The following is a 24584-nucleotide window of genomic DNA, read 5'->3' as shown; positions in this document are numbered from 1 at the left end:
ACAATGCTACCTATCATTCGAAAGCTAAACCTATGAACTTTATGTTTTAAGGCAGAAATGGTTCATAAAAGTCATTTTAATTTGCAAGAATTGGCATGGAAATTGTTGGCAATTAACATTTGTTGTCGCATAACCAAGAGTTGCCAGAATGGTGAATGACAGCACTGGCAGCGCTGTCAGCTGTTGCCTCACACAAAACACCTGGCAGCTCTGTGCAGGAACAGGGCTGGCTCAACGCCGGCATACAAAATAGAAATCGGGAAATAATAAATAAAAATTTACAAAAATGTTATTCAAAGCGCTTCTACTGGTACTTGCTATTATACAAATCAGCGCCGAAGAATATGTAAGTAAAGCGAAAAAAAAAACAGTGAAAAGGCAGCTTAAACAATTGCTCTGACTCCCATTTATAGGACACCGCAATACTGCCAGAAGCCTATATAGATGCCGCTGAACGCTCGACACATACGAACAACTGGGCCGTGTTGGTGGATGCCTCGCGTTTCTGGTTCAATTATCGTCATGTGGCCAATGTGCTGTCCATTTATAGGTCCGTCAAACGCCTCGGCATACCCGATTCGCAGATCATTTTGATGATTGCCGACGATATGGCCTGCAATGCGCGTAATCCGCGACCCGGCCAGGTGTACAACAATGCGAATCAGCACATCAACGTGTATGGCGACGATGTGGAGGTTGATTATCGGGGCTACGAGGTGACCGTTGAGAACTTTGTCCGGCTGCTAACGGGCCGCACTCAAAACGGAACAGCACGTTCCAAGAAATTGCTCTCGGATGCGGGTAGCAATGTGCTCATCTATTTGACGGGACATGGCGGCGATGGCTTTCTGAAATTCCAGGACTCCGAAGAGATAACCAGCCAGGAACTGGCCGATGGCATACAGCAAATGTGGGAGAAGAAGCGGTAAGAATATAAAATGAAAGTTCAATCTGCTGGCGCTTAGCCCCTCTTGTCTGTTTTCAGCTACAATGAGCTTTTCTTCATGGTGGACACTTGCCAGGCGGCGTCGCTGTACGAGAAGTTTATATCGCCCAACGTATTAGCTGTAGCCAGCAGTCTGGTCGGCGAGGATTCGCTATCGGTGAGCAATGGCGCCTGCTGCGTTTGACTCAGATTTGTTTATAATAACTGTATGTATTTGGCAACAGCATCACGTCGACCCCTCGATTGGCGTCTACATGATCGATCGCTACACCTACTATGCACTTGAGTTTCTGGAGAAGGTGCAGCCCTTTAGCAAGCGCACAATTGGCGAATTTGTAAGCAGCCAGTGTGGTCCTCATCGTGGCTTATTCAATAGTTTCTTTTGCCTGTTTGCAGTTGCAAGTGTGCCCCAAGCGCGTCTGCATCTCGACTGTCGGCGTTCGCAAGGATTTGTACAGACGCGATCCGATGAAAGTGCCGATCATAGATTTCTTTGGCGCCATACGACCAACACGCGTATCCACCGGGCGCATCAATGTAACGCTGGCCAACGAAGAGTATGTCTTACTATATAACTAAACTAGATACAGTATATTAATATTCATTGACATCCATCTTGCAGGGACTTCACCGATGTCGCCCATATCCAACCAAAGAAGCAGTTCAAGATCGTCGTTCAGCCGCAGTTTATAGCCAAAATCAATAAATAAGACTTAGACCGGGCGCAGCGAGCAAATAAATAAATTCCAAATGTGCACATTTCATGTGATAATATTAACTTTATTCGTAAATACATTTCATTTCATTAATTTATATCATTATTATTATTATTATTAATATTATTATTAATACAATGTGTAATTTATTAAATGTGTGTCTGTATATGTGTGTGTTTGTGTTTCGAATCGTGCTTTAAAACTTGTCAATTTCGGGCTTAGTTTGTTTCATTAATTTACCTTATGTTTTTTTGTTTTATTATTATTCATTATATTTTGCTAGCATTTTATATCCGTTTCCTTTGCCCTCTTACATCAATGTCAAATTATATCATTTTCATTTCATTCTTTCGCTAATCCATCAAATAACATTTTATTTAAATTCCAAAACTAAACAAAGAATGATGTAAATATGTATGTATATATGCTAATGTGTGTGTCTGTGTATGTTGTATGTGTGTGTCTTGTATATATTTATATAAAACGCTTGAGCCAGTCCTTATGCCTGGACACTCGAACAGCAAGTAGAGTCCTTGCCTATGCTGCCGAAAAAAAAAAACATTTTGTCTAATAGCTATTCTCTCAATTTTTTTTTTTTTTATTTTAATATTTTGTTACTTATACACAAAAAATGTTTGTGGTTATAAGAGTAACAATGGCATTTTCCTGCACTTTTAGCAGGACGATTTTTTCTCTATCCTTTCATTGATTTATGTCTGTTTTTTATTATTTTTTTTTAAAGGATCTACCTTGTTTTTTTTTGTATATATTTTTTTTTAATTTTTATTGTGTTTTTCGTTTTCATGTCGAAAAAATGCCAAATATATATTTAGATATATATATAATTTTGTGTGTGTTTGTGTAAGTTTTAATAGCTTTTATTGCATCAGTCCCATTGGTTTTGAGTTGTTGTGTTTATCGGTTATCGTTATCGATTATTTTTAAGGGGTTTCTTGATCGAGTTAAGCACCATAAAAAGTATGTACTCCCCTTTTAACTGGCATACACATAACACACGCTCTATAATTTACTTATTCTTTTGATTTTATATATATTTTATATTTATGAATTTTCTCTTTGAGCCTTTTTTGAAACAGATCTGCTTCAAGTGTTCTGCACCGAATATCGTTTATATCATGCATAGCGAGTGCTGCCTGTGGTCTGAGTGAATACTACTTAGGATCGTCTACATGTGTATGTGTGTGTGTGTGTGTGTTTGTTTGTTTGTATGTGGGTGTTTCAACTCTTGTAAATGTGTTTATTAAAAATTAGCTAGCTAATGGGGGACAAAAGCAAAGTTTTGTTTTGCTTCTCTTCTTTACCTTCCATAACTTCCTAGTGCGTGTGCTGCATGAAAGTTACTCGTTACTCGTTACTCGCTACTCGTTACTTGTTACTCGCTACTCGTTATTTACAAAGACATAAGAGCATATTGAAGTCATGTACTCGCTAGTCTACAAAAATGGCCTGGCCTAATTCTGGGAGGTTTTTCATTTGGATACGGTTCGCTTCTCAATGTGTACTCCACTATATATCTATATCTATATAACTGAACGAATGGGAATGATCGAGTTGGAGTGGGGGCGGGTGTGAGGATTGATTCATGCTGATTCGTTCTAGCTCAAATGCATTGCAGTAAAATGACAATTTATGGCCTAACACTTATTTGTTAACACACAGTGCAAAAATATGGTATCATCATCATCATCATCATCGTCATCATCATTTGCTTTTTCACTACATTTATTTACGCATCTATATACCGTACATATATATTGTATATGGGTATGTATATATATGTTGACTATACTTTTCCATTATTTAATTATTCGTATTCGTAATCGTATTATATATATATGTTTCATTAATACATATACAGTTATATACCCTTATGTATGTACTCTTATGTATTTTTAACTGCTGCGTTTTATATGCGGAAAACAAGAAAACAAAACTGAAAGAAAACTTTCGCTATGGAAAATCTTTTCTTTATCATTTTCTCTTTTTCTTTTAACTCTTTTGTTTTTCTGTCTCTTGAAGGCAATTTGATGTCAGACTCTTGCTTTAAACGTAATTACATTTCTCTTAGCTATATATTATTCACTTTTTTTTACCATTTATATTCTCTGTATCTATGTGTGTGTTTGTGTGTGTGAGTGTGTGCTTTGTATGTGCGAGCGAGAGAGAAAGAGAGCGCATTTGCTTCGTTTGTGTGGAAGGCGTTAGGAATTGTTTATTGTTTCTGTTGTTTTCGGGCTCGTTTCGAAGCTTGGGGTTATTCTTTATCAACTTTTGCCATTAAATAATTTTTTTTTTTTTTATAAATTTTAGCTTTCCTGAAATCGTAACACTTTAGTTGAAATTTAATTCTGAAGATTTCTTTTGTTTTCTGCATGTTTGAAGAGACGAACGAAATTTACAGTAGAGAATGCAATGATGAATTGGCTGCTGGAATAACCCTTATCTGTCGCTGTTCAAGTCGTTAAGCTCGACTTTTATCATTTCCAACATTTGATAATCTAGCAAATTTAGTCTATTTCGATTCGATGCATTCTCTTTGCAGTATCTCAAGTGTAGCTTGAATGGTTTGCTAAAGTTTCACTCAGTGGGCTTATAAATCGGTCTCTGAACAGCTATCTATATGCCGTTCAAGTCTGTTTCGCACGTCTTCAACTTGAATTTCGCTCGCATTGCGGGCCCCTAAAAGTATGCAATATTTCTGTGATTTCTTCAGAATTTGAAGGACGATGCGAAATAGTAAATATTGTAGAAATATTTTAAATTGTTCGTAAATTTGTCGGCCAACATTGATTACTGATTCGCTAGAAAAAATTAAAAAAAAAATTGTGGGAAATCACAAGAGCTAAAAACAAAATAATAAACAAAAACGAAAAAAGAAATTATTTAAGAATTACATTTATTAAAAATGTTGTTAAAAAAAATGTATACAGACAGCAAAAAAATCAACAAAATTAATACATTTACAATAAACGATAGTGCGACATCGATATCGATAGCGAACGGCATCGATCGATAGCCCGATTTCAGGCAGTTTTCCTTTTTTTGTATGTTTGTTTTCATTCTCTCAGTTTTATGATCATTTTTTGTTTTTTGTTTTTTTTTTTTGTTTTTTCATTTTATTTTCGCTTTTTTCTTTTTTTTTTTTTTGATTACGACGACGACGCATTCGCCATTGAAAATATACATATATGTATTATAAATACATACATATACATATGTATATATGAATAGTTATTTGTATGTACTATGCGATAATTATGTTTAGTATGCATATGTATATACTATATAGGCATATACATACATGATAATAATAAATGAATACAAAAAAAAAAATAATAATAATAAAATTAAATGAATAATTAGAATTAGTTTCTTTTTTGTTTTCTTCTTTCTGTTGATCAAGTGTACAAGACAGGATACATACAAACATACAAAAAAAAAAAAAAAAAAAAAAATTAAAATTAAAATTAAAATTAAAATAATAATAATAAACAGTTGTATAACTTTGTATGCACACATTTTTCATCATCTTCTCAATTATTCAATAATTAATATTATATTAGATTAGCTTAGGCTTAGATGTATGGGTGTATGTGTGTGTGTGTGTGTGTGTGTAGTTGATTAAACTAACGTTACATAATATGCCATTTAAATAATTTAAAGTAGAAGCTTGCTGTAGCTTGTTGCCGTGTTATCGTTTATCGATAAACGTAGCCAATCGCCCCTCGACACTCCCACAACACGCTCCTCACCCTTAGCCCAAGCCCGTTACACGCAGCGCAGCCCGTGTGTGTATCTATGTATGTGTATGTGTGTGTGTGTTTGTGTGTGTGTATGGATGTGTATGTGTGAATTTCTCTACAAAAAAAGTACTTAAAAACCAGGGACAGTAAAAACTAGCTAAATACGACTTTAGTTTCTATGTATATATATGTGTATATATATATGTATATATTAGATGTATGTATATATACCTTATATGGTTGATTTGCGGTATATTCCTATATATATATCTATTCAGATCTGTGTGTATATATAGATAGATATATGTATATAAAAAAAAAAAACAATGTTTTCTTATAGCTGTAGACATTATATGAGTGTGTATCTTTGTGTATATGTGTGTGTAGGCGTGTTCATGTGTGTGTGTGTGTGTGGCTATAGTCAACTATAATTGATTAGCTCAATCTTAACTGATCTTAAATCAACTCCATATGAATAAATGTTAACACTTAAATTAAGATTTTTCCTCTTATTTTTGCAATTATTTTGCGCTCTAAAATTTTGCATAAAAAAAAGTTTATTATAATTCTATATGTATGTGTGGGGTTGTGTGTGTGGGTGTGCTTATATATGCATATATATAGATATATATGTATATTTCATAATGTATGTATATAGTAAAAGCATAATTTATTTAGTTTAAAAAGTCCACACACACTCACGCACACACACACACACACACACACACACACATACACTCTCGTAATGCCGTAAAAAGCACAGAATTCAGTTCTAGAACCGAATGAGAACAACACAAAACAAAAATCTATTTAGTTCATCATTACTTCTTCTGTTTTTTTTTTTTTTAGCCAAAACTAGACCAAACCAAACTGTTCCATTCCATTTCGTTTCAGTACATTTCGTTTCATGCCGTTTCGTTCCGTTTTACAGTCAACAGTCTTCGGTGTGTTCAGTGCGTTCGTCTTGGACTGTCAAGCAGAAAAAAGTGTTCCATTCCATTATGTTTCACATATGTTTGCAGTCTTGTTGTGGGTCATTGTTTCCATGCAAGTTTCTTTTCATTGTATGTTTTTTTTTTGTTGCTTTTTGTTCTTTTTCTTTAATATACTCTGCAGTCTTGTGTTCTGTACGTTCATTTCAAGGATATTCTATTTCATTACATTTCATTTCATTGGTCTGGCTGCTGTTATTGCTGTTCTGTTTTATTCCGTTCCGTTCCGTTCCATTCCATTTCGTTTCATTTTCGGTCCGCAGTCTTTTGAATACGTTAGGGTTGTGTGAGGGCAACAGGATGGGTTGGTTCGCCTGGTTTAGTGCTTTGATTTCTGTTTTTTTTTTCTCATGATTTTTATGTTTTTGTTATTTTCGTTTTGTATATATGTTTAGGTTAGGTTTTGGCTTTTAAGATCTCCAACAATTAGGGCGAAAATTAAAAATTATATGAAAATACAATATGCTCTACATTATGTATGTAGTAATAATAATGATAATGATAATGATCATAAAATAATCAATGATCGATAATCGGCAAGCGACCAATCGATAATCGATAATCGATAATTGAAGCTTAATAGTTGGTAATTGGTAAATGGTAATTGGTAATCGATATTAAATTGGTAAGTGGTAATCGATAATCGGTAATCGACAATCGATCATCGATAATCGATATAATAAAAAACATGCTTTAAGTGTACTATTCTAAAATAATTCAGTCATCAGGTAACATTGTTTTGAACACAACTACAGTAACAGAAGCTGAGGTCACGGGCGTGCGCGTAGGCGGGCGCGTGGGCGTGGCAGCAGCGGCAGTATAAGTATTTATATTGTTATTATTATTAAAATTATGATTATTCATATTGTTGTTGTTGTTGTTGTTGTTGCTGTTGCTGTTGTGTGGTGCTGTGGATGATGTTGTTGTTTGATGTGGTTGTTGTTGTTGTTGCTGTGGTTGTCGGTGTTGTGTTTGTGTTTGAGTTTGTGTCGTCGTCGTCGTCGTCGACACGGCAGTCCATTGTTGCATTGTTGCTGGGCGCATTGCTAATGACGTGGGCGTGGCAGCGGTCAGCAACAGCTGCTCATCGGTTTGTGTATGTATTGTGGCAGTGCTGGCAACAGTTGCCGACGGTCGGCAACAGTTGCCGTTGGGCAGTATTGTGGTTGTTGATGCTGTTGTTGTTGCTGCGGCTGTTGCTGCTGCTGCTGATGTTGTTCTTGTTGCTGTTGCAGCTGCTGGCAATTGGTATTTCAAAATTAGCTGCGTCTATTGCTCACAAATATTGTTGCTTACCATTTGCCGCCTGACTTGAACTGTTGCTGCTGCTGTGGCAGCTGCCGTTGCTGTTGCTGTTGCTATTGCTATTGCTGTTGCCATTGCGCTGTCGCAGCAGCGATTTGGTTGTGATTGTTATTGCTCCTTGGCTCGTGGCAGTGTTGTTACTTAAGTTGATTATCCTACGGGGCAGTATTAGTTGATGTTGCTGTTGTTGTTGTTGTTGCTGCTGTTGTTGTTGCTGTTGCTGCTGCAATGCGAGCAACTGCTGCTGTTGCTGTTGAGCAGTGGCTATTTCACTTAGGCTGGCCAAAGTCACCGCCGTCTTCAGCACATGAGCTGGCGGCGGCGTTGACGCTCGTGTTGCAGCTGTTGTTGTTGCTGCTGCTGTTGTTGCTGTTGCTGTTGGACGTTGTGACATTAAGGCCGACTGTAGAATTGATGTATACTGTTGTTGTTGTTGCTGATGTTGTTGATGTTCAAGTCTTTTGCTCTCTTCTAATCGGTTGCTGCTGTTGCTGTTGCTGCTGCTGCTACTGCTGCTGCTGCTGCTGCTGCTGCTGCTGCCATTGCTGCTGTTGTTGCTGCTGCGCGCTATTTGATCTGCAGCTGCTGTTAGCGTCGCCAACGTGGCCGCTGCGCCGCTCAGCAGCGAAGTCTTCAGTATGGACGAGGAGGCATTGTTATTGGCGCTGCCCGAGTTGGTTGCTGTCAGCGACAGCGGCAATTGTTGCTGCTGCTGCTGTGGTGGCGGTGGCGAATCTGCAGCGCCAATTTCAATTTTGATCTTGGGCAAATCCAGCAACATGGCAACCTGCGCCTGCAACTGTTGCTGCTGCTGCTGTTGTTGTTGCTGCTGCTGTTGTTGTGGCCGTGATCTGCGACGTGTTGCTAATGTTGTTGTTGCTGTTGTTGTTAAATGTGGCTCGTGTTGCGGTTGGCGCTTGGACGGCGCCGGCTGATGATTGCTGGCGGGCAGCAGGCCATGCTCAAGCATTTGCTACCTTATGCTCGCCGAGTTGAGCACGAAGGGCACGTAGAACATTTTACTCTCCAGCAACAGACTGGCCGCCGCTTGAATCTGTGGGGGATGGATTGCAGGTGGATTAGATGGGGGACTCGCTTCAATGCTTCATTCAGCTCGCACTCACCTCGGGTATGTGGGAGAGCAGCTCGCTGAGCCGCGCCTGCGGATTCTGGGGCGAGGAGCTCTGCAGGTAGGAGCGCAGCACCTGGATATAGCGCTCCTGTATGCTCTCCAGTTCCACTTCTGCTAAAAGTTACGAAGGGGAACAGATGCATTAGTGGACAACGATGGGTGGGCCGGTGGGGACGTACCTTTGTTCAGCAATATGTAGACCTTGAGGCAGACATACTCCTCCATCTTGAGCTTGATGCGCCGGAACATGATGGTGATCTGGGTCATCTTGTCGACCATGTGGCCGACGTCCAGCTTGAGCTGCTCCATGGCTATCGGCTGGCCCATCAGCGTCGTCAGGCAGGTCTGCAGCGTGCTCAGGTGCGAGTTCACCTCGCTGACAAACTCCGGATCGTCCTTGTGCAGCGGCATGGGCAGCTGGCTGGCTGTGGGCGTGGATGTTGGCGCCGGCGAGCCGTGCCGATTGCTGCTGTGATTGTTGGGACTGGTGGCGGCGCTCGAGGAGCGCTTGCCGTGCAGCGCCTGGTAGGCGGCCGTGGTCAGTATGAGTATCTCGTGCCACTTGTCGGTGAGCAGCTTTGTGTGAATCTCGACGGGTATCTCCAGATAGAAGGGCAGCTTCTTGGTCCACGAGACGAGCTTGTGGACAATCGAGTCGCCAATGTTGCATAGCTTCTCGCTGATCTCCGACTTGTCCTCGAGGAACTCGCTGAAGTGCGGCAGCGTGGCAATGTCCTCCATGGCATCGCAATCGATCAGCGTCTGGATCATCGAGAGCGCATGCTCGTACGAGATCTGTCTGTCCTTCGACGAGCTGACGGCCGAGTCGAGGCGGTGCCGCAGATGGACGATCTCGCTGGGATTGGTCAGCGCTGTCTTCAGTATGGTGCCGTTCATCAGGTGCGCCGGCAGCGATGGTTGCTGCTGCTGCTGTTGCTGTTGTTGCTGCTGCTGTTGTTGCTGCTGCTGTTGCTGCTGCTGTTGCTGCTGGTGATGGTTGTGGTGTTGCTGCTGTGTCACATTGGGCGGCTGCGGCACGTGATGCGGGGAGGAGAGCGACAAATGCGGCGACGATTGTTGCTGCTGCTGTTGCTGCTGTTGTTGCTGCTGCTGCTGCTGCTGTTGCTGATGTTGCTGCTGGGCCGGACTGTGCATCGGCGGCGGCTGCAGATGCTCCGTCTTCAGCACGGGACCCAGAAACAGCTTCGATTGCTGATGCTGATGCTGGGCAGCGGCGGCAACAGCTGCGGCCAACTGTTGCTGCTGCGGCGACAGCAAATGATGCGGCGACAATTGCGCCGGATGGCCATGTCCGCCAGCCGCATGATGATGGTGTATGGGCGACAGCAACTGTTGCTGCTGCTGTTGCTGCTGCTGCTGTTGCTGCTGTTGCTGCTGCTGCTGCTGTTGCTGCTGCTGCTTTTGGTTTGTCTTCTTGTGCTTCTTGTACTTCACCTTGTACAGATTGTAGACGGCGCCGCTGTTACGTCCGCCCGGCATGCGATCCTCCCGCACGGCTGCCAGGGATCGAGGTGAGAGAAATATTATAGTAAAATTGGGTTTGCACTGACTCATAAAAGTCAATGTACGCAGATGAGTTAACAGTCGGTTTGCATGATTCAGCTACAATCGATAATAATCTAATGATTTTGTTTTCTTTCTTTCATAAGGAAAGCTGTCTATTAAAGTCTCTGATATATGTATACACATATATGAAGTATCTTATACAGTGGAGTACTGATAATTCGAAATGCGAAGGGGATCAGATTTATATAGAAATTTAAATTATGGAGTACGGATTATTTTTTCATGGGGATTGAAACTATTGTTAGATTCATTACGATTTTCGATTTAGCGGGATAAAAATGATCAAGACTCGTCTGTACATCATTCTGAATATTTCAAGCTTTGCTCTTAGTATTTTCTAGGTATGTTTGGTTAATTCGAAAGATTATACGAAACTAAAATATTCTGAGTCAGTAATTGGTTTTTAATATACCTTTTGTGTTTGACAAAGTTTGCGTATTAGCCCAGTAAAAACTTGTTATGATTATATATAATTATATACTGGAATACTATGATAGCTGCGAGCTCTTTGATAAGCTGACTGGAATTCCATATAGAATACTAAACTGATATACTGTCGAACTGATTTGTACAAGAAAAATATTAACGAAATTTCTATACAAAAATTCCTAATAATAGATTTTCAGTATATAGGTGTATATCTGTCAGGATATCAACAGTAAAAGTTACTAATCCGTTAGCTTTATATACATATATAAATAAAAGATATTTGAGTGCTCGAAGTCTATTGGAATTGTGATTTCAGCTTATAGATGCATTGAAATTCAATCATAAATCATGTAGAGTACAAATTTTGAGCTCAACTAGCTCTACTCAGTTTTTTATTGGATTTTCTAGTGGAATTTCTATGTATTAAACAGAAAAGGAAGTTGTTGTAGTGCTCTAAGACCATTGAAATTGGAATTTATTGCGACGAAAACTCTGGTACCTACACGAATTTGTATGAGCAAACTTATATGGTTATAGAGTTTTTCGGATCTTCCGATCAAGAGAGTCTTCGTTGACCATGGAATGCTATTGCTTATTTCTATATCTAAGTAGAACTGAATAATTTGTACTCTACTCAGTCAGCTCAATTTAGAGTGTGATTTGGGATACTTTATAGTGAGGCACTACCGGGTAGAGAAGCTTCTCTAGTTTTGCCTGGATATTGGATTAGCAGAGGTGCCCATTTGAACTGCCCGGCTCTACTTAATTCGTTATTTCTTGTTATTAAATTTCCTGCTTCTTCTCAATGATTTCGATTGCGACTAGCGACCGTTAGAGTTTCGTAGGCGTTGTTTGTCATACTGACCTTGCAGCACCATGCCCTGCTCAATGCATTTCTTAAATCGACAATACTGACAACGGTTGCGCTGTGCTTTGGTTATCTCGCAGGTGCCATCGGCCACGCACGTGTAGATCCTTCGGTTTTGCACGGTGCGCTTGAAGAAGCCCTTGCATCTGCAGGAGAGGATCATAGAGAGGGAGAGAGAGAGAGAGAGAGAGAGGGAGAGATTCATGTTAGATCAACTTGGTCAAGTGCTCCATTTGCCATTTGTCCGTGCTCCCAACTTACCCCTCGCAGGTGATGATGCCGTAGTGCAGTCCGGTGGCCTTGTCCTCACAGATCATGCAGACCAGCGGCTGATCATCCTCGTCCGTTGGCTCGTGCGGCGCCTCGAGGGAGCGCCCGCTGCTGCTGGAGTTGGAATTGGAATTGGAGCTGCCCCACTGCTGCTGGGCGCTCAGATTCAGCGCCTGCAGCTGACCCGGCGGCAGCTGCGAGTAGTCCCCGGCCCACAGGCGCTCCATGTTGAGCGCGTGCGGCGTGCGGAATTGATGCGGACGCGGACGGATATCCTGGATGCGCGTCTGTCCGAGCGAGAGCAGCAGCTGGGCAGCCTCCTCGTTGTTCTGCGGACCCACAGCCGGCGGACCGGGCGTATGGCTGGGCGTAATCGATCCGGTCGATGGTGACGAAGCTGTTTGCAGGCAATGTTGCTGATGTTGCTGCTGCTGTTGCTGTTGTTGTTGCTGCTGCTGCTGCTGTTGGTGTTGCTGCTGCTGGTGTTGCTGCTGTTGCTGCTGCTGCTGTTGTTGTTGCTGGTGTTGGTGTTGTTGCTGTTGGTGTTGGTGTTGGTGTTGGTGCTGCTGCTGCTGTTGCTGCTGCTGCTGCTGTCCCGCTGTTGGCGGCGGCGGCTCATAGCCCCAGACCATGGTGCGCACGCCGCAGCTCTCGCCCATGATGACGGTGGGCGTGCCGCGCGGCGGCGTCTGCGAGGGCGTCTGCGGCGACAGCTGGGACGACGAGGACGAGGACGAGGGATGCGGCGACGGGCAGAGCGGCCCGCCAATCACCTCCGGCTTGACGCCGTTGATGCGCGCATTGCTGAAGCAGACCATGCGCTGAGCTGCCGCTGCGGCGGCCGCTGCTGCTGCTGCCGAGGGCTGCATCAGATGGGGCAGTCCGCTGGATGCGGCGGCAGCAGCCACCGCCACCTGCTGCTGCACCTCGCTCTTCACCCGGAACAGTATGGCGGCATCGCGGCTCGGATGGCGCAGCGACTGCAGCGAGGCGGAGTGCATCAGCGACTGTTGCTGCTGCTGCTGCTGTTGTTGCTGTTGCTGCTGCTGCTGCTGATGCTGCTGGTTTTGTTGCTGCTGTTGTTGCTGCTGCTGCTGCTGCTGGTGTTGCTGGTGCTGGTGTTGGTGGTGGTGCGGCGATAGGTGCCGCTGCACCTGCCCGCCCGTTCCACCGCCCGCATTGGGCTCCTTCTTGACGCGAATCAGCGCATGCGGCGAATGTTGCTGCAGATGTTGCGGCGACTGTTGCTGCTGTTGCTGTTGCTGCTGCTGCTGCTGGCCAAGCAGGTGATGCAGATGCAGCTGCTGCTGTGTGAGCTGCTGCATCGACTGCATGGCCAGCTGCGGCAGCTGCAGCTCCTGCGGCGGGCTGTTCTTCCGCAGCGTCAGCGGCTGCGTCAGCTGCTGGTGCAAGTGATGCGTCTGTACGATGGAGGCGGGCGCCAGGCTGCCATGCCCGTGGCCATGGCCGTGGCCCAGCTGGGCGTGCCCGTGGCCGTGGGCGTGCGGATGGCCGTAGCCGTGGCCATGATGCTGGCCCATCGGCGGACTGGCACGGCTGATGTGCTGCGAGGAGCTGATCGAACTGGAGCTGGAGCCCAGCTCCCGTTCCCGATCCCGCTGCGTGGTGGACGAGGGCGAGGCGGGCGGCGGCGGCTCCGCCTTGATGCGCGACGGCGTCACCAGCACTGTGACATGACCCGTGGCCGCCTTCAGATCCCGATCCCTTTCTCGTTCCCTTTCGCGTTCTCTTTCCCGCTCGCGCTCCCGCTCCCTGTGCTGCTGCTGCTGTTGCTGCTGCTGCTGGTGGTAGGCGAGCATTTTGGTGGGCGAGGCCAGGATGCGCTCCTCCTTGACCGAGCGTATTACACTCAGATTGCTGCTGATCTTGTTGTTGTTGTTGTTGCTGTTGCTGTTATTGTTGTTGCTGTTGCTGCCGCCGCCTCCACTGCTGCTGCTGCTGCTGGTCGCCAGCAGTCCGTTGGTGGGCGTGGCACTGTTGCGACTGCCCGTCGTCGTCGAGGGCTTCTCCTCCAGCGAGTCGGGCGAGGCCAGGCGACTGCTGCCATTGCTCGAGCTGGAAGCGCCGCCATTGTTGTGCGGCGGCGTCGGCGTGCCGCGTGCACTCAGTGCCAGCGACAGGGCCTCTACCCCGCCGCCGCCGCCGCCGCCTCCACCTCCGCCAGTGTCGAGGGCCAGCGGTGGCGTCGCTGCCGACGGCGGTGGCGACATAACTGTAGAAGCAGCCGCCGCTGTGATCGCATTGCTGGATGAGTTGATTTCAGTCTGTTGATGCTTGGATCCACCACCGGCCGATCCACTGCTCGCCGCCGCAGCGGCAACTGTTGCTGCCACGGCTGCTGCTGCTGCCGCTGCTGCGGCTGCCGATGCTGCTGCCTTGGCTGCTGCTGTTGCGGTAATGGTGATGGTGTTGCTGCTGCTGCTGCTGCTCGGACAGCTGCCGGTTGTCGTTGACATTGTTGATGATGATGCTGCTGCTGCTGCGCCTCCACTTCCTGCTCCTGCCGATGATGATGATGATGATGATGAGGTGGCGGCAGCTGCCGCCGATGTGGACGCCGCTGTTGTCACCGTCACCGTCACCGATGGCAGCGCCGGCAGCGACGGCAGCGCCGGCGTCGTGCCGCTGTCACAGAGCTTCGGCGACATCGGCGCCAATAGATCCGGCGACGAGGTGGATGTGTCCGCTATGGATTCGCCGTCACTGCTGCATCTTGAGTCGATTTTGCGTCGCTTGAGTTTGAGGTCTTGAAAAAGGCTCATTTTATCGAGCTCGCTGTACGGGCCACGGCTCAGTGTCATAATTCCTGTGCAACGAATGCCGTTAGATGGAGCAAGGGTGTGTGGCGGGGGAGAGAGAGTGTGCCACAAAGGATGAGAGAGAGAGAGAGAGAGAAAGAGTTAGAGACGGAAATACTTGTACGTACTTAAATTATATACAGTTATTATGTAGTCTATAGAGTCTAAAGTTAATGCTTATAAATATATATATCCAAATCTGTTTTGGATCAGTTCCATTGCAAGTGCGATAAGCCACATAGGACAGCATCCTAGCAACATCCGAATCTGGAGAGTTATTGGGCACATTTATGCAAGCGTAAAGCCCCAAAGAAGCTACTTACAAAAATCGTCCCTAGTATTCTATATATTATATAAGATACAACCCTAAAAACCCTAGGCAATTCATGGTATCTTATTGACCAATGCTAGAAATATATTCAGTATATTTACCCGTAGATATATCAAATGTGTTTCCAGCTTTTACATGTCTAAATATATAGTATGTAAAACAGCTAAAAGGCGAAGTTTATAGCCCCGACAGGAAATCGGAATCAATTATTTAGTCTAAAGTTTTTAAAGTTAAGTCATTAAAATTAGACAGCTATGGCGTGGCAAACCTAGAAATATTTCTAAATAGAAGCAACTGCTTCCCAGGGAGCTATCGGTACAGTGGATTTCCAACTAAAGTCGAGCTTGAGGATTGTTTCATATGATCAATATCATTTCCCATTTACATGAAATTTATCAGATATGTCACATCAAGTTACTTTAGTTATCTCTAATCTAATTTATAATTTAGAATAGAATTTTCAATTGAAGATCAGTTTCATATATGGAAATATATTATATATGGAGCTTCTTGATCGTCATTAAGAACTACGTCAATATCAGTTTGTATCGATAAGTTGACTTGGGCTTGAATTCATGTATATAATGATATAATCATATACATATACATAACTGAAATGAAGTATTTAATTTCGTTGTAGGGAAGATGGGTTTCAATATATGTATATCCCATATGTGTTACGATGAAATGCAATGATTAAATATTCATATATAAATGTATATGTGTATATACATATAAAATACAATATACACTTGAGTCTCGATACATTTATACATATATGAAAAGAAATTCTATAGCCTAGCAAATACAATAATTCGTTCTCGATAATTTGAATTCTGTGTAAATCGACGAAAAGCTGATCCCCTTGCCATTTCGAACTATCTGCACTCGACTGTATACACATATACATATTTTAATATGATTAAAGTATATACATATATATTACTATTATACATTATGTATATTTATGAAATATTAAATTCTTGGGTTTTGGCAACACCTTTAGATGTCAGAGCGAAGCTCATTATAAACAATATTTGGCTGAAGTCGAAGGTTGAAATTGACTCAAGAACAAGATACAGATACAAGACGCAAATAAAAGTTATAGGCGAACAAAATATATTGTTGAAGATGCTAAAAAAACAAATACATAGACCACGTCTTTTGGCGGGAAACTATTTTATATGAAATGTATTTAAAGTCGTATTTGCGCTAGAGACAAAATCTATGTGGTCTCATCATCCATTGAGGCCTGACACATCGCCTCTCAATTTCCTTATATAATATTATATGTTTGGGGGCGTGGCAGGTCGAAGCACACTACTTATATCTTGCTCGATTTTAAAGCTATTTAATACTAAAAAGTCTTGTGGATAGATCCATGTTGATATCCTCACTGATGATAGTATAAATCGCTCTTCGAGGCGTGTCTTCACTGACTAAAGTAATTTTTTTAAGGATTGAAGGCGAAATGTCTTGAAGCGTTATATATAAAATATATAAATGGAATGCTAAAGTGTTTCAGATATGCACATCCGTAAATAATAAATAGTTTTTTTTATTTCCCCCCTAAAATGTTGAGAAGCCAGCTAGCTAATGAGTTCCTCTTCAGGTCAAATTTTAGTCTATATGAGGGAAATGAAAAACATTTCTCCATGCCATGAACGAGTATTGGGCAGTCGGTCATGCCCGACTGCAACAGTCTCACTGGCTTGTAGATCGAATCAAGCTGTGTCTCGCTCTCTTGCAGAGCTGAGCACTACCTGGTCGAAAATATGCTTGCATTCTCAGCTTCTTCAGCCTCCGGTCTGGGAGATGCTGATGCTACGTTTCCCATGGCCGTGACTTTGTCTCATGCTAAAGCCGAAATCGTTTCGCATGGGTGTTAACTTGTCAAACTTGATTTGGCGTTTAGAATTTCAGATTTTCATTTAAATAACGTGCAGAATACACTCACTGATCGGCGAACGCGGCATATTGGCGAGGGTCAGATGCTAGAGCGAACTGATGTGATAAGGGGGAAAGGGCAGATCGATAGAAGATTTATGTATTATCTATGGATTGGAATAGTTGCAAATTCAGAGGTATTACCTATGAAGTAATTATGTAATAAGTCTGGAATATTTCATATGATTTTTGTATGATTTGATATTATCATAAATATATGTATGTATATATCTTATTGCTAATGTGATATGAAGTCACACTGTGAAGTTAACAGCAGAATGTAAGAGTATAAAGCCAACAGCAGGGTCTAACAGTCTAACAGCAGAATCTAACAGCAGGGTATTAACAGCTGAGTCTAACAGCCGGATTTAACAGAAGAGTCTAACAGCAGAGTCTAATAGCAGAGTCTAATAGCAGAATCTAACAGCAGAGTCTAATAGTGGAAGTCCCCAGTGTTGATCTGAGGTTGGGAGCGCTTGTACAGAGTTATTACAGAGCAATTGTCCGAGTGAGTTTGCTTCTAGGCAGCAGCAAACTGAATTTTGATAGCCGTCTTTCAAATCCTACTCCACAAGAGAGGGAGACAGAGAGAGAGAGAGAGGGAGAGAGAGAGAGAGAGAGAGAGAGAGAGAGAGAGAGAGAGAGAGAGAGAGAGAGAGAGAGAGAGAGAGAGAGAGAGAGAGAGAGAGAGAGAGAGAGCTGAAAGTAGTAACTACTGTTGCTCTGTGGGAGTGAGATGACTTTTGCACAGGGTCGTTATGATTGCCAGCGAATGTAGAGGGACTAGAAATGGGCATCGATGTACAATAGAAATGGATGTGAAATACATTGGGAATCCGATATGAAGAGGGCATTATATATTTAGAATGAAAGGTGTGTAACCAGAGGAAGCTGTGATCTATATATAACTATACAATATATGTAAAGTTACATAATGAAATGAATATGTATATAGTATATATCACATGAGAAATACTATACAAAATAGAATGAAACTATATATTATATATATTATATATATATATATTCAATATCTAAATCACATCAGGCCCAAAAAAAATAAGGAATATTTAATGTATTGAGAATAAAAAATAAACAAAAATTATAAATATGCATATATGTATGTATGTATATCACTAAACCTATTTCAATGATACTTCAATTCTATATATCATGATACTGAGCTATGCCAATACCAATCATATGTCAATAAAATTTAAATGGAATATCGAATATATTTGATGACCCATTATCCATTCATAATGCCCGTTATGCTGCTCTTGGCCGACCTGGCCAGGTGAATCACTGTTATGGCGGCATGCATAAAATCGTCTATATCAGCTAAGAGTAGTATTTTTTTTTTTTTTTTTGGTTTTGGTTTTGTTTTGTTTCTATTCTCTTTTGCTTCGTATCGAATTTTTGCGGAAGTTATTGCCAAATGGTCAAAACAAAATTTGCATTTACTTCCCCAGCGCGAAGCGTTCGAACTGGTTGAGCCATTGGCCAAGCCAAGGGGAACAGCAGGGGCTCGCGGGGGGAGGGAGCCGGCGAAGCAGAAGGCGCGATCGCTTTAGCTTCTCTAATTAGCTGCGTAGCTTCGGAAAAAAAAACTCATAAAATGTAGCGCGAAATGGGTCAAAAGTAAATATGGACAGAGGCAGAGAAATTGAGGGGGGCTGGTCGAGCGGGGGAAGGGACTGAAGTGAAGAGCGAATCGTGAGGAGGCAGAGCAGAGGAGGGCTCGCTATCAACGGCAAGATAAGCAAACGCTTGTGTTGCAATCTGTTGCAAGCTAGAAGTTCAAGTAGAAGCAGCAAACAAGAGAAAGATAGAGATAGAGAGAGAGAGAGGGAGTGAGAGCTGTCCAATGTGTAGATGCATGAGCTGTGGCTGTTGAGGGGGGTCGCAAGTGGAAGGCAACAGCTGAACTTTCGATCGCGTTGAAAATTCTAGCGCGCGCTCTCGCTCTCTCTCTCTCTCTCACGCTCGCACACGCAACGCTTTGACTTTCGTTCTCGCTCTGGCATCAATTAGTGAACGCGGTGCGTTGGCCCATGGCTCTCTCTGCATGTGTGCGTGTGTGTTTGTATCTATCTAATGTCGTATCTACACGCATGCCACGATCAGCAACGATGACGGCGACGGCAGCGGAGACGCAGCTGGCAGCAGCGCCGTCGGCAGCGACGTCGCAATGTCGCGTTTGTGTGTGTATTTTTAAAATTTGACCTATTTTCATTATCAAGCGCAAGATTATTCTAAACAATAAATGCCCATGCGTAGCTGTCTGCGTGTCGCTCTGTCTGTGTGTGCGGCGCGTGGTAGGAACAGCAGCAGTCACTAAAAAAAACACCCACACACACACACACACACACATATACAGAGTGCTGCTTGCTGCATACGCACCTGTGCGAGCAGAGTGAGAATATAATGAGAATCGAATTGAAGGCACTCAATAGGCAAAGCGTTTCAACAAATTCAGCTGCAATTGCAGACGATCGCTGGGATCCCATTTCCCATTTGAGGCGAATCGATAAACCAAGTGCAGCGATGACTGAACCAATTTTCAATGGAGTGAACTAAAAACACCTAGGAAAATAAGGGAAACGTTTTGAGTTCAAAGATAACATTGGATATTGCGGTGTCTAGCTAATTAAGCTAATGAAAAGCTTATCGGCCATTACATATTGTTATCGAAACCTCATTTAAGTTTCGATAACGATCAACAATAATGCAGCTGAAGCTCAGATATATATTGAAGAGTAACAATGTATATAAAGAGAAATGGATATATCTATACATATATGCAGCTCTGAAAGCTCTTCCTTCTGCCCTCTTCTTCCTTCCTTCCTTCCCTGTTCATTAGGCTTCACTAAACTATCGATCACACCCGATCTAACATTTATCAATCGATATCATGTCTAGTCAAACGAAAAATATCACAACTATTGTACATTATGTAAAATATTCTTTGTGCATGTTTAAACAAAACAAAAAAATATATAAAATCATTTATCGATAAATAATATATAAGTGATAAAACCTACTCAACAATATTCAATTGCTATCTTATTTTTATTAACAGCAGAACCATTCTTAAGAAACTCTCAAGAATGGTTTGATTTTAAACTGAAGTTGCCTATCGATTATCGATTAATATTAAAAGGAAAGTTTACATTTTTAATAGAGTCGTAAAAAGTTTCAATATATGTCAATGAAAAGTTGTCTCAGCCATGGGTACCTCCATAGCAAGATTTCACAATTCTAGAATCACATACTTATCGATATATTTATCGATAGTCCTAAAAGTGCATGAGTAAATATATATATACTACCAATAAATGAATATAAATATATATTTATCTAGTTTATGACCAAAAAGTTGCCCCCGACTTGATCGATTAATTAATCGATAGCAAACATGCAAAATTAAAATTGAATTTCAGTGGAAACAAATCGATTTTTAGACCGCTATGAAAACAAATGAAATCTAGAATTTTCTTAAATAAATAACTATTCACATAATTTTTCACAGTGTATGAAAATTCTTGCTGTAAATTATCGAATAAAATACTAGGGAAAATATGTGCAACCAGAGGGAATATTTTATATACAATGAAAGGGATTGTTGTTGTTGTTGTTGTTAAAGTTAATAGTGCTGTTGTTGTTGATGATGTTGTTGTTGTTGTTGTTGCAGTTGCAGTTGCAGTTGCCGTTTCTGTTGTTAGTGAGGTTAGGAATGATTGTGATTAATTGGATAGAATTGAGAGTGTTGCAATATTTATACATTAGTGGTATTAGTAGAGGTTTAATTCGTAGTCAAATGCTTAGGTTGGGTAGTTTGGACAGTTTCTTGCACTGGGAGCAAATTTACCTATGGATGTCATAATTTTGTTGTTGCCGATTCGATTCTTGAATTTGGAACGTAAAAGAATACGTAAAAATTTTGAATGCCGATTGTGTTGAAATTGTTTTTGTTTTTGTTTATATTTTGGTTTTGATTTTGGTTGATTTCTTAAAATTGTTGTAGTTCTTGTTGCTGATGTGTTTGTTGTTGTTCTTGTTGTTGTTGTTGCTGCTGTTTTGGTTGTTGTTCTTGTTGTTGTTTTTGTTCTTCTTGTTGTATTTGTACTCGAGGTAAGCATTTAGTTGCTGTCAATTTGGCGTGCCACACTTGCCACATGGCGGCAGAGCCTGTGGCATTGCAGGCGAAGGGGAGGAAAAAAAAACAAACAAAACAAATTACAGGGTATTTAATGTTCATCAATACGATCGTTATGCTCAGCATGATGATCGTATTGACGAACGAGGGGGATAGAAATGCATAGAGATAGGAAGGGATTTGCCAATTCGAGTTCATAACAATTTGGTTTGCAGTTTTTTTAGTATTTAAGTTGGTATTTTTGCGGTATTTTAGCGGTATTTTCTGGTATTATTGTCACAATTTCCAAAATTTGGGTTGTTTTTAGTTTGTAGTATAATTTTTGTTGTTGTTGTAATTTATTGGGAAACTTTTACGCAGTGTGTTATTTATATATATATATATGTGTGTGTGTGTATATATGTTTGGAGGGCGGGGGTCAGGGGGTAAGTGCAATGGCTCTTGGGGTAATAGCTGATAATACTGGGTATTTATTATGATAATAACGAGATAATGTTTAGTGAAAACAGAACGTATTCAAAAAAATACTAACGGCAAATGGGCGGCATACGAGATTTTTTCTTATAATAATTATTATAGTTGTTGTAATGGATGTTGTTGTTGTTGTTATTATTGCTGTTGTTGTTGTGGGAGTTGCACTTGTTACACTTTTGACTGCAAGCATTCTGTGCTACTGCTGCTGCTGCTGTTGCTGCTGGCAGTGTTGCTGCCGTGCAGGATAATGTTGTTGCTGCTGCTGCTGCTGCTGCTGCTGTTGGTGTTGCTGTTGCTGGTGTTTTTATGAGATAGTCAAGCGATTGCTGATGCTGATGCTGATGCTGCTGCTCCTGCTTCTGCTCATCGGCAGCAACATGCTCGGGCGATGTTGCTGTTGCTGCTGTGGCTGCAACATCATCGTCGTCGTCGCCACTGGCGCCAGCAGCAGCAATAGCAGTAGCAACATCGGTAATGTTATCATTATCGTTATCGCCTTTGCCATCGCCGTCATGATGATGATAATGATGATGGTAATGATGATGGTGATGATGATGATTATCATTCATAAATTGTTCTTGTTCATTGTTATTTCCGCTTTGAAAACCGGAATCGCAGCCAAAGCCCAAAGTATTGTCGTTGTTGCTGCTGCTGCCGTCGCTGTTGCTGCTGCTGCCGATGCCAGCATTATTGTTGTTGCTGCTGCGCAAGTTGTTGCTGTTGTTGGTGTTGTTGTTGCTGTTGCTGCTGCTACTGGTGTTGTTGAATGCCACATGCGGCAGATTGCCATTGCTATTACTACTATTGTTGTTGTTGTTGTTGCACTTCTTAAGCAACGTCTTGTTAAGCGGCGTTTTGATAATGGTTAACTTGCTGCTGCTGCTGTTGCTGCTATCAGCCTCTAAGCCGGCGTCCTTGTCACCAACATCGTCGTCATCGATGCTGCTGTTGCTGCTGCTACTATTGTTGTTGTTGTTGTTATTGTTGTTGTTGCCGTGACCATTGATGGCTCTTATCTGCTGCTCCTCGTGCGTATGCTGGCCATTCTGCTTGGCCTCGCCAGCCTTGCTGGCTGTTGCTGTGGGTGTTGCTGCTGTTGCTGCTGTTGCCTCGGCAACGACAGCAGCAGCAACATTGACCGCAGCCACCGCTGGCTCCAGGCTCAGCGGCTGATTGGCATTCATTTGGACTGATCCTGCGGCTGCTGCTCCTGCTGCTCCTGCTGCTCGTCCTGCTCAATGTGGCGGCACTTAGGTGGGCAGACACAGCTGATGACGGGTGGCAACACTGGCAACTGTTGCCATGCTGGCAACGGCAACCGCTGGCGAGCAGCGCCAACTAGGACGCATGCTTGCACAACAATCCGGGCATGAGTTCTATCCACAATTTCTATGTAGTCAATCAATGCGTATGTATGTATATGCTGCACACACACTCACATCTACACACACGCACGCACGCACACACACGCGAGTGTTTCACTTTTTAACAGCTAATGAAATGGAAAGATATATGAGCAAACAAAAAAAAAACAGTAGCAGAAGAATGTGTAAGCCACACACAGACACACACACACACACACACACGCACACTGAGAGTGAGGAATATCCTGATGGTGAATGAGCGAGTGACGTGTAGCGAGTAGCGAGTGACTGTTTGTATGTATGTGTGTGTGTGCTTAGAAGGAGCTTTTTAGCTGAACAACACTGGTAAGAACATGTTTACAACAAACAGTAAAAAAAATTGTCAGATATTTCTGTATACATATATATACATTCAGATACACATACACATATGTATATATGTTTATTTAGTTTATGATCACTTTAAGCCGTTGACCGTTAGATAGTTGTTTGATTTGTTGTTCTTACTTGCTAGTAACAACAACTAAAACACTGACACACACACACACACACACACATACACTCTCAAACACAGCGTGAGATATTAGAGTAGAGCGCGATTATGCATTTTATCATTGATCTATGTATGTGTATGTGCATATTTATTTATCATAGGTAGTATATCCAATTTTTGTATATTGTGAGTGATATACATATATATGTATATATATATATATATATATTTATTTATATACTATGTATATTACAGGCAGACCACATCAAATAAGGCGCGAGCGAGCTGAAATCCCGTGATGACCGTTAGCACTAACTGTTTTCGCACGCCGTAAGTAACGAATGGCAGTTAACCGGGTACTCGTTAGTACGCGCACAACAACCAAAAAATGACAACACTAATATTACAAAAATAATACGGCAAAAAAAAAAAAAAAAAACCAGAAAAAAATACAATAAATAAAACAACAGCAAAAAAAAAATACGAAAAAAATTATATAGTGTCTCTTCCGTATGACAACACACAACAAACAGAGAAACAGCGGCCAAGAGTCGCTTTCGCGCCGTGTGTTGTTGTTGTTGTCGTTGTTATTGTCGGCTGGTTGTTGTTTTGTTTGATGCTGCTCCGCGGCCAACGTGCGTACATTCGAACGAAATAAAGTGAAATGAAAGGAGTAAGCGAGCGAAAGAAAGCAAGCAGCAGCCACAAACCGTCTCAGCCCAGTCAGCCAGCGACGTCTGCGCTGGCTGCGCTGCCAACGTAGATGGTTGCAGGCGCGCGCGCCTCGAAAACTAGCGCGCTACAACAACAGCAATAACATATTCAAAGCTGCGCTGTCGTCGTTGTCGCAGCCGCAGCCGAAAGCCAAAACGATCACAGCACACCATTAGATGGGAAGCGTCGTGGCTGCTGCCGCTACCGCTGTCGCAGCCGCTGCCGCTGCCGCAGTCGCGGCTGCCTTCGCAGCAGTCACAATAGACGTCGACTG

General features: G+C 42.5%; 3 protein-coding genes across 7 annotated transcripts; 1 reads left to right on the top strand and 2 right to left on the bottom strand.

The window, feature by feature from the left end:
• Positions 1-164: 164 nt before the first annotated feature.
• PIG-K (Phosphatidylinositol glycan anchor biosynthesis class K) lies at positions 165-23900 on the top strand. 2 transcript variants are annotated; one of them, XM_030387968.2, is made up of 6 exons: positions 165-346; positions 414-925; positions 986-1103; positions 1171-1281; positions 1343-1503; positions 1569-1759. In XM_030387968.2, the coding sequence occupies exons 1-6, from the start codon at positions 287-289 to the stop codon at positions 1654-1656; spliced, it is 1050 nt and encodes a 349-aa protein (XP_030243828.1). In that variant the 5' UTR covers positions 165-286; the 3' UTR covers positions 1657-1759. The 2 variants fall into 2 exon arrangements, with proteins under 2 accessions (XP_030243828.1, XP_089119929.1); XM_089263803.1 differs by lacking the exon at positions 1569-1759 and adding an exon at positions 23852-23900 and having other exon boundaries at positions 166-346.
• Positions 6252-8693, bottom strand: LOC149090708 (uncharacterized). The gene is made up of 2 exons (XM_089263771.1): positions 7715-8693; positions 6252-7653 (listed from the first exon to the last, which is right to left on the bottom strand). Exons 1-2 carry the CDS (start codon positions 8691-8693, stop codon positions 7136-7138), a joined length of 1497 nt encoding a protein of 498 aa, XP_089119897.1. The 3' UTR covers positions 6252-7135.
• Hr4 (nuclear hormone receptor 4) lies at positions 8523-22938 on the bottom strand. Of its 4 annotated transcripts, none has more exons than XM_089263773.1 (6): positions 21798-22938; positions 12001-14836; positions 11737-11885; positions 9035-10372; positions 8848-8969; positions 8523-8777 (listed from the first exon to the last, which is right to left on the bottom strand). In XM_089263773.1, the coding sequence occupies exons 1-6, from the start codon at positions 22921-22923 to the stop codon at positions 8697-8699; spliced, it is 5652 nt and encodes a 1883-aa protein (XP_089119899.1). In that variant the 5' UTR covers positions 22924-22938; the 3' UTR covers positions 8523-8696. The 4 variants fall into 4 exon arrangements, with proteins under 4 accessions (XP_089119899.1, XP_089119900.1, XP_089119902.1 ...); XM_089263774.1 differs by having other exon boundaries at positions 8848-8966; XM_089263776.1 differs by lacking the exon at positions 21798-22938 and adding an exon at positions 20978-21263 and having other exon boundaries at positions 8848-8966.
• Positions 23901-24584: the final 684 nt, after the last annotated feature.

Source organism: Drosophila navojoa, chromosome X (genome assembly GCF_054131105.1).
Source record: "Drosophila navojoa isolate 15081-1374.11 chromosome X, UAZ_NAV_1.0, whole genome shotgun sequence".
In the NCBI taxonomy this organism is placed as follows: Eukaryota; Metazoa; Arthropoda; class Insecta; order Diptera; family Drosophilidae; genus Drosophila; species Drosophila navojoa.
The sequence above is the reverse complement of the archived record's forward strand: the minus strand, read 5'-3'. Positions and strand labels throughout refer to the sequence as shown.

Bases quoted from the DNA above. Each gene is read 5' to 3' on its own strand.
- PIG-K (XM_030387968.2), top strand. From the start codon at position 287: ATGTTATTCAAAGCGCTTCTACTGGTACTTGCTATTATACAAATCAGC. The intron at 347-413 runs GTAAGTAAAGCG...TCCCATTTATAG, and splicing joins AAATCAGCGCCGAAGAATAT to GACACCGCAATACTGCCAGA. The intron at 1,282-1,342 runs GTAAGCAGCCAG...GCCTGTTTGCAG, and splicing joins AGCGCACAATTGGCGAATTT to TTGCAAGTGTGCCCCAAGCG.
- LOC149090708 (XM_089263771.1), bottom strand. From the start codon at position 8,693: ATGCTTGAGCATGGCCTGCTGCCCGCCAGCAATCATCAGCCGGCGCCG. The intron at 7,654-7,714 runs GTAAGCAACAAT...AATTGCCAGCAG, and splicing joins TTCAAGTCAGGCGGCAAATG to CTGCAACAGCAACAAGAACA.
- Hr4 (XM_089263773.1), bottom strand. From the start codon at position 22,923: ATGAATGCCAATCAGCCGCTGAGCCTGGAGCCAGCGGTGGCTGCGGTC. The intron at 11,886-12,000 runs GTAAGTTGGGAG...CCTCTCCTGCAG, and splicing joins GGCATCATCACCTGCGAGGG to ATGCAAGGGCTTCTTCAAGC. The intron at 10,373-11,736 runs GTCAGTATGACA...GATCCCTGGCAG, and splicing joins GCAGGGCATGGTGCTGCAAG to CCGTGCGGGAGGATCGCATG.